The sequence below is a fragment of the Gymnogyps californianus genome, chromosome 6 (genome assembly GCF_018139145.2).
Source record: "Gymnogyps californianus isolate 813 chromosome 6, ASM1813914v2, whole genome shotgun sequence".
NCBI classification, from domain to species: Eukaryota; Metazoa; Chordata; class Aves; order Accipitriformes; family Cathartidae; genus Gymnogyps; species Gymnogyps californianus.
The window spans coordinates 21,565,728-21,581,546 of record NC_059476.1 but is presented as its reverse complement, the minus strand read 5'-3'; the positions used below and the strand labels follow the sequence as shown (position 1 = coordinate 21,581,546).

At 39.7% G+C, this 15,819-nt stretch overlaps 1 protein-coding gene across 1 annotated transcript; it reads right to left on the bottom strand.

Annotated features, from left to right (window-relative positions):
• Positions 1-8,425: 8,425 nt before the first annotated feature.
• GDF2 (growth differentiation factor 2) lies at positions 8,426-11,447 on the bottom strand. The gene is made up of 2 exons (XM_050899405.1): positions 11,102-11,447; positions 8,426-9,366 (listed from the first exon to the last, which is right to left on the bottom strand). The coding sequence occupies exons 1-2, from the start codon at positions 11,445-11,447 to the stop codon at positions 8,426-8,428; spliced, it is 1,287 nt and encodes a 428-aa protein (XP_050755362.1).
• Between the last annotated feature and the right edge of the window lie 4,372 nt (positions 11,448-15,819).

Here is a 15,819-nt window from a genome sequence, read left to right as displayed (position 1 = left end):
TTTAATGTTACTTGCAATTTTTGTGTGTTCCAACACCTTTCAATTAACTTGAAAGGGAAGACACAGACTAACTTAATTTTGTTATGATGGAAACAAAGCATAACAATAAAGAAAACATATGTATGATCTAAACAATGAAGTAAAAATGTGTAAACATGGACGGGTTAGATATTTTGCCTGCTGGGCTAGGGGGTTGGGTTGTTCAATGGGTATCCTTTTTTGTTTCTTGTTTCTTTCTTCCTTTTACTCCTGCTGGGTGCTGGAGGAAGGCATGCCCAGGAGCCAAGGAGCAGGGTTACAAAACGGATCCATTGTGACAGGAATTGGGAAAAAAAGTACAATAAGCCATGTCCCTAAGAATATGTCAGGATGGATCTCTATTTCTGTCTGTCTGTACGGTAGCTTTAAGCATGCAGCTTTCTATCTCAGAAAAAAGAATGACATTGCATGTTTATGGAGTATACATAGTACTCTCTTTTTTAATCCTTCAGTACATAGCACATAATGGACACTTATATTTATATGAAACTATTTACCAAGTACGGGATAATGGTGGAAATAAAGTTAAATTATTTACCATAAAAATTAGAGAAAATAATATTTTCTGATTTCTTGAAAGTAATTTCATTCTGCTGTTTAAATCACAGCAAATCTTAAAAAAAAAATCTCATTTTTTTAGAAGGGCCTTCTTTTTCACTGTATTCTTCTCTGCCATTTTCTGCTCTTAGAATAGAAATTAATATAACTTGAAATGACAAAGCATTACTCAAATTACCTCAGTTTCAACTTGCTATGCAAAGGGTGTTATAGGGTGTTACAAAAGTTATATACAAGGTGTTAACAGTCACCTCATCTTACTCTGAATATAACAGACATAGATGAATTGCCATGAAGATCATACTCAGAAAGGAGACAGCAACAGACAGTAACTGAGCATTTTTAATCAGGGTGTGTGCCAGACAATTACCTTCCATATCTAAATGAGTTCTATATATCCACTGCTAAACTTATTATATGATAATTTTTTTCCTAGCATTTAAGGAAGTATTCCCACAGATTCACAATATTCTTCTCCAGTGAGGCCTTATTTAGAGGTTAAAAATCATGAAACGGCCCTTTTCTGCCTGTGACTGTTGTAAAAGCATATGATTAGAAAAAGAATTTTTCTCTGTTTTTCTAACATTTATTGTGCATTGTATCATGTTCTAAAGGTTTTCATATCACGAGGGCTGGAAACTGTAGCTGAGGTTTTTATGAAGCTAGGGTTTTGAGAAATATATACAAGATTGTGATTAGTTTTACCCAGAAAAAGCCAAGATACGGCAACACTCCACAGCTCAATTTATTCCTCAAGTTCAGATACATATTCTTCGTCATGCACTTCATCACTAGCACACAGAAACAAAACTATCTTCACAATGTAAATGTAAAATAAATGCTTTTCCCAACATGCACGACTTAAAAAGCTAGAACAGTGGAAAAAAGTATTTTTCCACACTGGGTCTGTTCAGTGATCTATTTCTCTTGCCCTGAATTCAATATGACACGTGTCACTGCTACCTTGGTAATTCTTTATAGATGGTGTTAGAAGGTAAGAATCCTTCCTTGTGTGGTGTGGATTCTTCAAGCTTTGGAGAATGACTGTTTACTTACTCATTTCTTGATACATATAGCTTAAATTTTTATCAAACATGTTGTTTAATGCAAGTCTGTTCACTGAACTCTGAGTACCTAGATCCAAAACGTAACTCTGCCATCAATTCTAATTTCTAATATAACCCAAGCCAAATTCCTATTTTTATTTTAGTTTTGAGCTGAACTCAACAGCTCAGGCCTAGCTCTAGCTTTTATAACTCATAAAACTTTATGATCCTTTAAAATCTGTCCACAAGTATTTCATTTTCTGACTTCCTGTGGGTATGAACTTCCCGCATACTCTGAGAAGAGCTATTTTCTTTTATCTCTCCCAGATTAGTCTGCGTGCATGGTCTGCATCACTCAGATCACATGCTAAAAAGCTTCCACAAGAGCGAGATTAAATATTTTGCTATATATTTTTTGCTTTATATATTTTGCTCTAATACTCCCTGGTTCTCATCTGCGGCTGATCTCACCGTTCCCTCATCAGGCCCACAGAGACCATTTGGTCACTGATAAACCGCAGTAGCAGGAGGCTCATCTGCAGGTGGCAGCAAGAGCAGTTTTTTCACTGGCAGAAATGCCAACAGGATAAAGGTGGAATTTGGAAATAAACTACTTTTGGTTTTAGTAGAGCCTTCTAATACAGCTATATTTTAATGTATATGTATGAATTAGAATTAATGTAAATGTGATATTGGGCTCCTAAACACTGAGAGGCAGGGTTTATTAGCTCAAGCACCAGACTATGCTAATGAAATATTTCATGCTTCCAGGACTTCGGTAAGTATTTCTAGACAAACCTTCACTGCCTTTTATAGATGTACAAGTCTGGGTCAGTGCTACTTCATGACTATCCGTGACAGGCATCACTGGATTGCATAGGTATGGTCTAAGACTGTGTTTTCTGTTCTGTTCTTGTATTGTTTGGTACAAAGGAAAACTTGTCCCTGAGTAGGCTTTCTAGGCCCCTTAGTAATACAAATAATGAATAATATCACCCTTAGAGTCCTTTATAATTCCCATGCCAAAAGAAGTTATGTTAGGTTTTTGTCCCTAAGTTTTTCAGTTCTTATGCTGTACAAACCTGTATAGATTAAAATTAAAGCTGTTGGAAGTTTTCTTTCACATTTTTTTTAATATTTAAAGCTTTCCATTTTATGAAAATGGAAATAGCACTTCAAGTGAGTTCTTTAATGATTACATTTGTAATAAGAAAAACTTAAATCCAGAATGTGTTGGATTTTTATTTTCTTCTGTTCATACTCCTTTTCCCTTCCCTTCCCTTCCCTTCCCTTCCCTTCCCTTCCCTTCCCTTCCCTTCCTTTCCCTTTTCTTCTCTCTTTTTACAGTGACTAGGAAGATAAAAGGAAAAAAGAAGAATGAGAAGACAATTCATATTTTTATTGAAAGACTGGGGAAGAGTAGAAAACGTATATTCCCATTTTGAAACCTCTCTAATTTCAGCCAGGAGCAGGTGGAGAGTCATCACAGCTCACAGAGCACAGTTGTGATAAACTCACATTGACCAGCTCCACTGAACAGATGAACTGCCATACTCTAGGTAAGCAGAAGATTCAGGAGGGCTTCAGGAAGGGAAAAGGCATTGCAGCTATCCAACCTGAACTAATTCAGGAACATAGTTTTGAATTTTGGCAATCAATTTTTCAACAAAAAGGGGAAATTGATGTGCAGTCCTTGGAGAATTGGTACATTATGTGTTTGCATTATATTGTCTGTATCCTCTAGATCCTACATTTCTGATAGATTTACGTGTTTGTTCAGCATGGTGCACCAGAGTTAGCTAATAATAAATAGTGAGTATTAAATACTGTATCAAGAGCCCTCCTATCCTGAGGTTATTATTTGAAACAGTGAGAACTCCAGTCAGCCGTGGTAGCCTTTGTTTAGTGGCCAGGCACTGCGAACAGCTGCCACCAAACCGATCTGATTCCTACAGACTGTGCTGCTGAGGGCCTGACACCTCTGATGACTGGTCAAACACGTCCTGGCACTGTTGTCTGCCATGCTGACGTAGGATGGAAGTGCCCAGCACGTCCTGGCAGACCAGCTGTTGGCATCTTACGCTATCTAGTTTGTTGTAAAGAACTAGGTTTCTACCCCATTGCTGGATCGGAAGTTTTGGTTGCTGGCCCAGTACCAAGGCCCAGGCTGCCGGGACGTTGCTCGCTCAGCTCTTTTGGTGTGCTGGGCCAGTGTCAAGGCTTTTGTGAGGGCTAACGGCAGGTCTGCTGGGCTCCAGCCAAAACATACGCCTCAGTGAGGGGACTGACTCAGGGTGTCCCATTTTCCAGGGCTACACTGAAGCCGTTCTCCTGTGAGGCTTTTAGCCGAATTATGACTGATGGTCCAGCAGAAGCTTTAAGGGAGAGGACAAAAGAGAAATAGGAGCAGCTCTGAGGCAGCTCGGAGGGACTACATTTTCCTGAGGCAGCCTGGAGGCAGCAGCCAGCACAAACATGGCAGTGGGGCAGCTCGGAGACATGGAGAGGGCAAAAAAGGCTGTGGGCAGCCCAGAGGGAGACGGCAGGAGGCACCTTTAAGCTGAGAGATTTTAAGGTACCATGTGAGGGAGAGTAAGAAAATGTGTGAAGACGGCTGGGGAGTAACGAACAGAGCTGGCACAGAAGCACTACGCAGCCTGAAGATGGCGCCGAGGCAGCACGGAGGCCCCTCACAGCCCAGAGATGGTGCGGCGTGGGCAGCTCGGAGGCCCCTCACAGCCGGGCGATGGCACCGAGAGAGCATGGAGGCAGGGCTTAGAGAAAGCACTGAAGGCTGAAGAGAGGCCAAAGATGGCTCTGAGGCAGTTTGTAGGCCTCAGTCATACTCGGGGTGGCACAGAGGAGATTTGCACCTCAGGCACCTGCAGTTAGAGCCTCCAGCCTTGCAGATGGACAGGCAGAGCTCTTTGAGCCCCTTGCTCTCTAGAGACTCTGGAGGGACCTGCCGTGTTTTTGTCTTTGCTGAACACACACCAAATGGTAAGTTGGGGAGTTAACACAGGGAGAAGGAAGGTGGTTAGCAGTCAGATGCAATGTCCTGTTAGCTGTTCAGAGCAGCCAGAGGGTATGTGGAGCTGTTGTTAACGCTGTTTGAGGATAGGGTCTTGCCTCACAGACATTGTTCATTTACTACTTGTTGGCTTTGCCAGCTTGTTCTGTGTTCCCATCTGTACCCTTCAGCTCTTCTTTGCAGTAACAAACTTCGATTCGGTGCTGCCTATGAGTTGCTACAGCAAGGTACTGATACCTTCTGGAGCTCACAGTGTATGCCTATGTGGACCGCCATGGTGCATGGCCATGCACCTACATGCATTTCCTATGTGGTAATGGCCAGGCTCTGAGGAGGCTGGAGAGAAGAATCAGCTGTGGTCCGGGAGCAGGGTTAATTGTGTTGTTTCAGACACAATTGTGTCTGAAATGATAAGCCTCCTTCAGAGGCAGTCTAAAACCTATTATTCTGAATATCAGGAATTGGCAATTCTAGCTTAACATTTCTATATTGTCAGGATCTTTCCAGTATAAAGGTGTCTGAGCAGATACCAGCTGAACATCTCCATATTCCCATGAAGCTAATGCCTCTTCACCTGTGGAAAAGAATAGTGAAAATGGAGATCTTTTTGACTTTTAGTGGTCACTTGTGCTGTGTTGTTAAGTGGTAAGTTGCATCAGCTGTTCTTCTGTGTTGGGACATGGCACAGAGAGGATGAGATCAGAGGACATTGTGCCTGCTGTGTACATAGACAAGATGGGAAGCTATGTAAAAATAGCAACAGCTATATCTCCTGACCAGCTTCCACCAGCTTACCACGTTTATCTATTAAGACTGAAGTGCTATAGGGTAGCCTTAAAATTGGCTGTGAAGTCAGCTGGTGATTCTGATGTTACAGGGCTGTTACACAGATAGCTAATGGGCCTGAGAAGGAAGGCATGCTCCAGCCACGTTTGTGTTAAATAAGTTTTAATGTTAACCGTGTGCCTGCTGGACAGTGCATAAGCCCCAACCTGCTCCTCAGTAGCAGCAAGCTGCTGGTCAACGTTCAGAATCCAGTGATGAGAGAAGGTTTTCTCAGTGTCCAGTGGGGCCCAGCTTGAAGCAGGGGGCAAGGTGCTTTGCCTACTCTTCCACGTGGCTGATTCGTTGCATCCCAAAGCAGTTGAAACGTGAGGGAACTCAAGCAATTGTTTAAAATTGAATGTTCAAAACTACATAAATCAAGCTGCTAAATTTACAATGTAAAACCTAGCATCAATTTGACACACACTTCAGCCATGCTGTAGGTAGCATCTGCAGTCACTACTGGGTTCTCATTTCTTCTTGACCCTGATCACCCCATGGAAAGAGTCATGTTTCGTTTTACTACCATACCAACCAAAATGTTAAGCCTATGGGAATGTGATAGTCAAAGCTGGCTGGAAGAGCAATTGATTTTTTTGGTTGAAATACAAAAGCGACTTGTAGTCCAGTTTTGGGATGGATCTGTAGACCTTCTCTGGAATTCTGATAGCATAGCTAGGATCAGAGTTTTTGAACCAAAAATGGCTTTGGCTCTTTTTTTTTTCCCTCCAAGTAAGCTTGGAAAACAAAGATCAACATTTGACTCAGAATGTGAAAAAAACACCAAACCTGATTCTTGAGAATTTCTCTCTGTGAGCATGTGGGAACTGGTCTTTCCCCTACCCCACTTTTTCATTTAATTATGGACAAAGTCCTGTATTCAGTGAAGTCGAAATGTAACTAGGACCTTGTGTTTAGATGACTTACGAGCACACAGCAACAATTACCTCGACACATGGGTGAATAACTTTTCTAATGTGATCACACCAAGTGCTTGTTTGGTGGTTTCTTTTACTTACTTAAGAGAAGTTGTGCAAAATGTCATGAGCTTAGGAGACATGAACAAAACAGGGAGAGAATACAGGGGGTTCTGAAAGGAGGAAGACATTAACGATGACTGTAAGATGACAGAAGCCAGTGGGGAGTGGTAAAATGAGAGGACTGTCACGGGAAGCTTAAGAGGTTAATGACATGCAGCTATGGATGGATGGAGTTTGCATGGACCCAGATCTTGAATCTGATCCAATTGCAGCCCAGTTCTAAAGAAAAAGCCTATAAATCAGTCCAAGGATTTTGGTGAATCGTGCTTTGTGCTCATGGTTTGTGATGCAACCAGCAGTTCTTGATGGAATTACAACCGTGCTGCTCACACTCACCTGCTATTTGCTCTGTATTAAGTTAACAATAGTAAATAAACTGTGTATTAGATTTCAAGCTGACCTGTTCATGCCAAATGAATTCGTCTTGCCCACAGGCTGCCCTAATTTAAAACATATGTATCGATTTAAATCCTGTTGCTTCCATACATTAAGCTACTGTTTAGATTTTTGCCTCATCAATATCCTTCACCATTTTGAACAGATGTGTATTTTGCTGTGGGTTTGGATCAAAAATGTTCTCTGATAGTTTTTTTGGGTTTTTTTTTTTTGTGTGTGTGTGTGTGTGGAAGGTGGTGGAGAAGTAGAAGTGAGGTGGACTATGGTGGCATTGTACAGCACTTACACCTATCACCTGAAACCAACCTTCGTTAGAATCAAAGGAAGTTTGCTTTAATTGCAGGAAAGATGGGATCCTTGTTTAGTGAAAAGACAACTGAAGTCAGGAGAACTATTTTATGATAGTATATTTCCCATACAGCAGTATAAGTCTCATAGAACACAGATAGAAGTTTTCAGTTTTTCCCAGACTTCTAAGGGGTGAAAGAATTTTGTATGTAAAATAGAGTTTCTCCTAAGAGGAAATTTTTAAAAAATTGGAGCCTAATATCGAACTCCAAAGAACATATTTAGGCCTCTAAATAAGTAGCCCGGGCTTTTCACAAGTGCTGAGCTCTGCCAACCCCCACTGCTCTTAGGATACAGCTTCTAAGGCTGAATGTCGTTTGACTGCATGTTCTTGCAAAGAAAAACTAAGAATATGCAGTAGGTCAAAGTGGCTCCTTATCTTTGTGCAGAGATAAGGGCTGCTGTTCCTCCTAGGGAACAGTGTCTTAGAAGCGGAAGGCTGCACTTCTTATCATTCAAGTATGTGCCATAAAGGGGTAAAAATAGGGACGCTGAGGATAAGAAAGCTGAAACCAAGGCACCTGCTACCCACAGAAGGAAACTTGGGAATGAAATAGGACTGAGAATCTCTTCTGTTTTGAATACTGCAAATCTTCACTTACAGGAGTAAATAATTTGCCTGTAAAAGCCTCTGAGATTACTGATATGAGAAAAGGCTTGCAGGATTTAGACTCCTGACTTTACCATGCAGACTAAATTCCGTTTGCTGAGTTTTACAGAAGTTGAAAATGTCAGAGTTGGCTGAGAGAATTAGATTTCAATACCTATTAAACATTGACAGGACATCCTAAATCCCCATTGAAAATTCTTTAGTTTGTGACCTAAACAGAATCGATTAAACAGAAAAGTTGAAAAAGGTATTCAAATTGTATCACTGTTGCCAAATAATGCGTAGTTCATTCAATCTCACAATATTTTAATCCAGTATTCACTTTGCCATGATATATAATGCAGGCTATTTACAATGATTGCCATTCTTTAAATGCCAGTTTTCCTTCAAAGCAAGCAGCAACAACGACAACCAGCCCCATACCCTGCTCCAAACCTTGCTTGCAAGGATTTTCATTTGCATCACTAATGTACAGATTTACACAGAGCAGAAAAAGAGGATATTCTTTTTCTTAGAGATTCTGCCTTGTATACTACCTGCAGCCACATTCTGCCACTTTCATCCCTTCATAGTTATATATCAAAGTGGGCACACCAGCATCATCCTTATAAAGAATGGAGATTGAATCCAATTTGGTTGGAACGCAACAGGCCTTGGAAGCTTTCTTTGGGTTTTGGAGATGCACCAGAGTTTGGACAATAGCATGTTTTGTTGGGGTAACATTATCTGTCAGAGGGAAGAAACAACCTCCTTTACACTCAAAAGCCTCATAATCTTTTGGTGCAATGATCCAGGAATCCCAGCCAATCTCTTCAAAGTTCACATGGAGGGAAGTTCTCCGGCAGTGGTTGGCTCCGATGCTTCTCTTGCTTCTGGAGGAATGCTGGTGGGGCCCAGTGACGGCCTTTTCCTCTCCCTGTTCTTCCTCTTCAGACGAAGTACTGTTCTTTCCTAATTTCTTTAGCACGCTTTCTTGTTCATGAACAATCATCTCCCGGAGCTCCACTTTGGTCTCTTTTGTCCCATTTCTGCGGTCATTGGAGAACACTATTAACAGGGGCAGATTTTTAGTGTCAGGGGTAACACTGATATCCAGCTTCCCACAAGTGAAACCACCCAGAGCCTTACTCTCTATAACAACCTCTAGCTTGTTTTTAGTCTTCAGTTTGTCTGCCCTCACCCATCTTTTCACAGCGCTGGACACTTCAAACATCTCCCAGCCACACTCCTGGATATTGTGGGAGACAAGGAAAGATTTGGTACTTTCTGCATTTTCCCAGTGGTCACTGTCTAGAACATCATAAATTACCATGTTGCCTTCCAGCCTAGAGAGAGACCCAACTTCTCTGTGACAGGAGATATAAATTCTCAATTCAGCTCTGGTGATTTCCTCATATCGTGGAATAGAGATGTTGAAGAGCAAGATGTGTTTCTGAAATGGATTTTCTTCTGGTGAAGCTAAAGAAACAACATCTGCAATAGGAAATTAAAACACGTGGTTACAGTGCTTCTGACTGTCCAAGTAACTTGCTTTTAAAAGACTCAGGATGTATTTTGGGGGTAAAATAAGAGCATGGCTACCCAGCATTAAAAAAAGATAAATAATACTGTCTTCTGGCTGAGTTTCAAGGGCAGGGAGCGAAAAGAGGAAATGGAGGCCCCTGGTGTTAGTAGTATTTTCACCAAGATTGCATGGTCAGGTGAGTGTGTGGAGGGGAGCGTAAAGAGTCTGCCTAGAACAAGCTGTGGATGATGCTGGTCAGCATTAAGTACATAAATAAGGCATCTGGGGAGTGTTCAGATTTAGCGATTTCCTAAAGAGATTTTTCCACAAAGAATTCCTAAAAAACCTATGAATTTCCTACTCTTATCATCATGCAATGGGATGAACTGCCCTCCTAATACAGAGAAGTATACTATATATTGTTATATAAGTGTATATATAGTGTTATATATAAGTGTCTCTAAGAACTAGCTGTGCTGAGGCTTTTGTTGTTGTCTTCAGATAACTTTGAAAGCAGCTTGGATTACTGGGAGTTTGGGGAAATGGAAACGTTTTTGAAAATCCTGAATTGAAGCTTCAGGATCTGTCTAAATTGGGACTTGGTGATAAACAGCCTTTCATGCCCAGGTCCCAGTCCATTCCAGGCTGGACTCATTGAGCTTGTGTGCATTTTGTTTGGGTTTTTTTTCTGCAAAGCTATGTGCAGTACCAGCAACTCTGCCTTGGGAGAGGCAGATGTTTGGCTGGAAGGTCAGATTGGTAGTGTTTAAAAGTCATCACTGACTGATGTCTATTTAATGGTCAATGTAAGATAATTACTCAATCATGATTGGGTTTTAGGGCAATTTTAATTGGCTAATGTTGACACTTCTTCAGAGTGTTTACCCACTAAAGCAGTTGGAGAGGAGATTGAGATATGGAAACTATAATCTAGCTCATACTGTTAGGGTTTCTTTCCATTTCAGGACTAGGGGCACTAATTTGGGAATTTGGAGTTCTCCGTAGTGCTGTTACCTGAATATGTCTATTTTTCATATAAACAAAAGCTTCGATTCTCCCTGTCTCATTTTTATTACAAGGATTGCATTTACTTCTAACTTTTTTACTGCTTCTTTTGATGGAGCTTTTAAAAGTCTATTTAATGTTACATAGACAGGGATCTTGAAATTTTTTTAGTTGAGACAAGCTTGACTACCTATTTCCATATAAATCTTTCCACCTAACCCAGAATTTTGGGGGAGCACTGCTGTTCCTTGCTTGGATCCAGAGACACATTTCTCAGTTGGCTGCTGTGTCTCTGCAAAGAGCCCACCTGATAGAAGAGCTCTCTAGCATGGATGTCTCAATTATAAATGATCAAAAGTTTGCATTCTAACATTAAAACTCAATTTCAAATCTCTGGCTTTGAGAAACATGAGTCATATAAGCTCCGTTATTCAGTGCATCATCTCAGTTGATGCATTTGCGAAGAGAATATTGTACAGTGAAAATAGCAAAGAAGAAAACTAAAGGTAATTGTATTTTTTAAAAGATTGAAAGAAACTACAGAGCAAGACTACAATCCAAAATTTTAATCTGTTTCATTTCTAAAGAATCTGTGGAAGTTAGGCACTCAGTTCCCTCTGAATTTCAAAAGAATCTGAGTACCTACTGTCCATTTACTTCTTTAAAAATTCTAGTCCACATATTTAGGACTTCTCCTACCTTCAGTACTGAAGCTCCTTACAATATTGGATGCAGGGATGGAGGACTTGTCTGCAGCGTATCTGTTGTATAAATCAATCATGAACTGTGGTGGTGGTTCTTTGGTCTTCACTTGTGAGGGGACTCTTGACAAATTCAAACTCCTTAGTAAATCTGTCTTCATATTCTCCAGGAAAGATTTAAAGTCGAAATGGGTCTCATCTTCCACTTCCCCAGGATCGTGAAAATGTGCATCAGACTTTCCCATAGCTGATAACTTGTCCCAGTCTTCCAAAGGCTTGCCTCTTGTCAAACAGGCAATGATGTTGAAAACAGACAGTGCAGCTAATACTCCAAAATAATGCATTTCTTCTATATTTACTTTCTGGTGGAGAGACAAGAGGACAAGGGTATTTTAGCTGATTAAAAGTCTTGTTTCATTACAGACAGAGGAAAGGAGATGGAAGGCAAACAACTGGAATGCCCTTTACAAATCACTTTCTTGTGTTCTTTTTGCAGTCTGCTTCAAACCCCAGCCTCTTGTCAGTTGTCAAGCAGATTGGTTGTACACTTGCCCTTATCAGAGTCATTGATGCCATGCTTTAGCTTCTGTTATCTAGCAAAGCTCTTAGTTAATGAAGATTCTGTAAACATCTGACAAACACATGTGGCTGGTGGGAAGGACATTGTATATAGTAAAGAATCCACATTTCACTTTAGGGTCATCATTGCTTAATTACACTCTTCTATCATTTCCTTGCCAACACAGAGAGAAGCTTTCTTAGGGACGTAGAAGATTACACTGTTTTCATCAAGACTAGAAAATAGAGATCTAGAACAAAATTACTCTATTAGCTATTAGTAAATAACATCTCACAAATCTTTATTACAGTTCCTTCACATGCCATCAGAAAATCCCCCATCATTTGATGGAGACCTGTGATTCTGCAAGACATGATCTCATGACAATACAAACAACCTTAAAACTTTTTTCAATTTATCAGCCAAGAGCTATTGTTTGTACACAGTGAAATATCTGTTTTGTGTCAAGTTTGCTTCATGTTGTTTGCAGGCTTGTCCATTTTCAGTTTGATTCCTTTGGTGTATGGGAATTTAGTCTTCTTTTTATAGTATCTTATGTAATATATTTCTTAGATTCTTGATGGTCAATCCAGTCCAAGAACAACCAGTCATTTCAGTGACCTCAAAATGAAGACAGAACTAGGTCTTCTAAGGTCACATGGAAAGTAAAAGGTCTCCGTGAAGATACAGAAGATTATCTGTGAAGATACTGTTATCCACGAGAAGAATGGGCCAAGGCAACAATACAAGACTGATGATAGAATAGAATTTGTCGTGATACAGAAGAAAAAAACCTAGTTTATTTATAGACAAAAATATCACTTGCTATTTATCTTAATGAATGCATTATGATTTAATCTGATGATACATAAGTGTTTTATCTGTACTATTAATGTATCATTTTTTCTAAGCACAACTCAACCCGTACTGTACACGTGCCATAAAGTCTGAACAGTATTATGAGCTTTTACATTAAAAAAAAAATCTCATTGCAAAGATGCAGACAAGATTTTGTCCTTTCTGGCCATTCTTCTCCAGTTTTCTAGCAGTGCATACACAGTGTTTAAAGCGATCCCAGACTTCTCAAGTACTCACTTATGTGTCTGTTCAAGTGACAGCTGAGATCCTAGACCCTGGTTAATTATGTTCCTGTGGTATAAAGTCAGAAAGGATTATTTGGCATTGATACTGGTCTCCTGCATAGCAAGACTGTTATGTTTTACTCGAGGTCTTTGTGTTTCCTACCTGCATGCAGAGCCCAATTACTTGTGTTTGGCTAAAACATAAATTTTTAAGGGTCTCCAGAATTTAGCTGAAGATGTCAAAGAATAGAAGATTTCTTCAATTTTTGTAGCACTTACTCTAAAAGATTATCACTTACACTTAAAAAAACATGATGCTTCATTTATTATTTCATTGTGCCTGGCTTCACCTTCTAGACAGAATTTCTTGTAACTTTCTAGCTGGCTTAAGGAGCCCCATGGCATTTTCTCTCTGTCAAAGTACTTGTACAGTGTAATCAAGTTACTTCTGATAAAATAAACAGATTGTGCTTTTTAGTCACATGTTATAAGACATTTTCTTTAACTGTTTTTGTTTCTTTTTCATGTCTCTCAGAATTTGAATGTCTTTTTGAAAAGGTGAACACTGGGGCTATACATAGTTTTCTAGTGGCAGTCCACCAGTGCCACATGCAGAAATAAAATCTCCTTTCCTTATGTGGTTCACTACTCCAATTTGTCTTTTCAAAGCTTTCATTAGCTCTCTTTACATAGCATCACCCTGGATGCTTATACTGTGCCATAAATCCATGATATCCACAAAAATTGTTTTAAGAGTTATGGCTTTCAAGGGTACAGTCTTTTACTCAGTAGGAGCAGCCTCCATTCCTTGTGCCTAGGTACTAAGTTCTGCATCTGTCTACCTTAAAATGAATTTTGATTACATAGAGTGCAGCTAGATCAAGAGATCTATATAAAAACCTCTCTCCTAAACACTGTATTTTGCAAATGCTGTGGGGGTTGTTATATACAGACTTCCAGTTCATATATAAAGATGTCAGATAGTGTCAGGCCAAGTGTCAGCTTTGCAGAAACTTTACAATGAACAGTTTCATTCAGTGGCAATTCCTTTTGAAAGCTGCTCTTTGAGGTTTGGCAGTGAGACAGTTGTTAATTCATGTGATACACAAATATATTAATATTGTCCAGTGGTTTCTTTTAATTATGTAGCCTTGTGCAAGTGAATTGAAATACTTCACAAAAACCTAGGTACATTGTAGCTGTTGCTGTTACCTCTGGCAATTAAACTGTGGCCTCAAAGTTTGAAATTGGATTTGTTTTAGAAAAAAATGTCCTTAACACTTTGCTGGCTAGTATCAGCTGTTTTCCTGTTTTATCTGTCTTTAATCATCCCATATTAATATATCCTCAATTTTTAAGGATCAGTTACTGGAATTATCTTGACCTGCTATTTTAAGTGTTTGTCAATAGTAACTTTCTCTAGAAACTTAAACATTGAGTGGAATGGTTTACAGTATGTTCATAGCAATCAAAAGATCTGTTGGACCCAAGAGAGTAAGGGTATCAGCGTCTTCCAGCAGCAGCTGACTGCATTTGTGCCATTTCAAATGCAAAATTTCCTTTTCTAGAGGAAGATTAGACATCCAAATACCAAAGACCCAGAAAGTAGTAGCTTAAACCACTAAACAAATAGTGGTTTAAGACCTTGTTCGCATCAGATAATTGACCGGTACAGCTAAACTCCAAATGAAATAACTTTACTAATAAGAGAATTGTATTGCTTGTGTAGTAAGGGTATGCCTTGAGAGCTATGCCACTTACAGGTATAATTTTGTTTTGCCTATCCTAAATAACGTAGTTTTGCAAACAAACCTTTAAATGCAGACTAAACCTTTCAGGGTTTTATAGGTATCCTAATGAGCATAGGAGTAGCATTTTCTCTCATGTCCTTATAACACCTTATAACAGATCATAGGATGGTATCTCCTAATTGCTTGCATCAGCACATCTTGGAAAGGAAGTTTGTACCCAAGGACTAATTCAAGATATAGAAAAGATTCCTTAAGAAAAACAAAATGCAATAGATGAAAACATAAGCACACTAGGCTAATATGTCGTGCTGTTCAGAGCTGGTGCTAAATGGGAGCAAGACTAGACCTACAGAAAAGGATAGATTTTCATAGAGAACAGAAGTGATGACGACTTAAGACACTTTGAAAAGTTTTATGCTTATGGCTGTTCCGTAGGAATAAATAATGAATTTCTGAGAACTTTTTGATTTTTCTTTATGCATTAGCATTACTTTGTCAACTGTAGTTGAGTTTCTCATGATTTATAAAAACACAAGACCCTACATTTTTAAGGGAGATCTTTAACAGCAACAGTATACAAAGGTTTGTCCCAGTACTTCCAGTGTAAGTCACTGTAGTACTTTGGGAGAAGAAGAAAGGCCTAGCTGGATCCATGATCTTTTGGCAGTCATAACTGGCAGTCACTACAAGGTGCCTTAGAACTATCTACTTCTTATTGAGAGCTGTTTAGGAGGAACTAACAAGAACAACTGTGAGAGTAACCTTACAGAGACTCCCATACACACTGAATCTTGCTTTTATATAGGTTAGCAGAAAGTACCACATTTACACACCTCTGTTGTCTGGGTTTCTGCACCACATGAGTATGGAATATTGGTGGCAGAAGTTACCTAGCACCTTAGCAGGATAGGAGCCTTACAGTTAGTCATTCATCGGAAGGTAGTGTGTGTACTGTCCTTTCCCTAAACAATACAACTCTTAATAGGACAAGATAGTGCAGAAGGTTAGACTGTCTCTTAAGGAGGAAACACTCCATATCTTGCACTCTGTGCTACCTCACAGACTTCAGAAGTTTGTTCCGCTCCTAGTCTGCCTATGCTATTGTACAGCAGGTGGGTGAAAATGGAATATGTGGCAAGCGTGTCCTGGCATGCAGGGACACTGAGAAAGAGGATTGACAGGCACAGTGATGGAACATCAGCTCTTAAAGGAGTGCTGCTGTTACAAGGGCTACCATAAATGTATCAACAGAGGATTGTACAGGAGTTAGAGGGATGCAGAAACTTTATTTCTATAAAGACTTCTAAAAGAACCACTGCCAAAT

Excerpts from the sequence above, each read along its gene's own strand:
- GDF2 (XM_050899405.1), bottom strand. The coding sequence starts at position 11,447 with ATGCATTATTTTGGAGTATTAGCTGCACTGTCTGTTTTCAACATCATT. Across the intron at positions 9,367-11,101 it reads AAGGAGCTTCAGTACTGAAG|ATGTTGTTTCTTTAGCTTCA; the intron begins GTAGGAGAAGTC and ends TTCCTATTGCAG.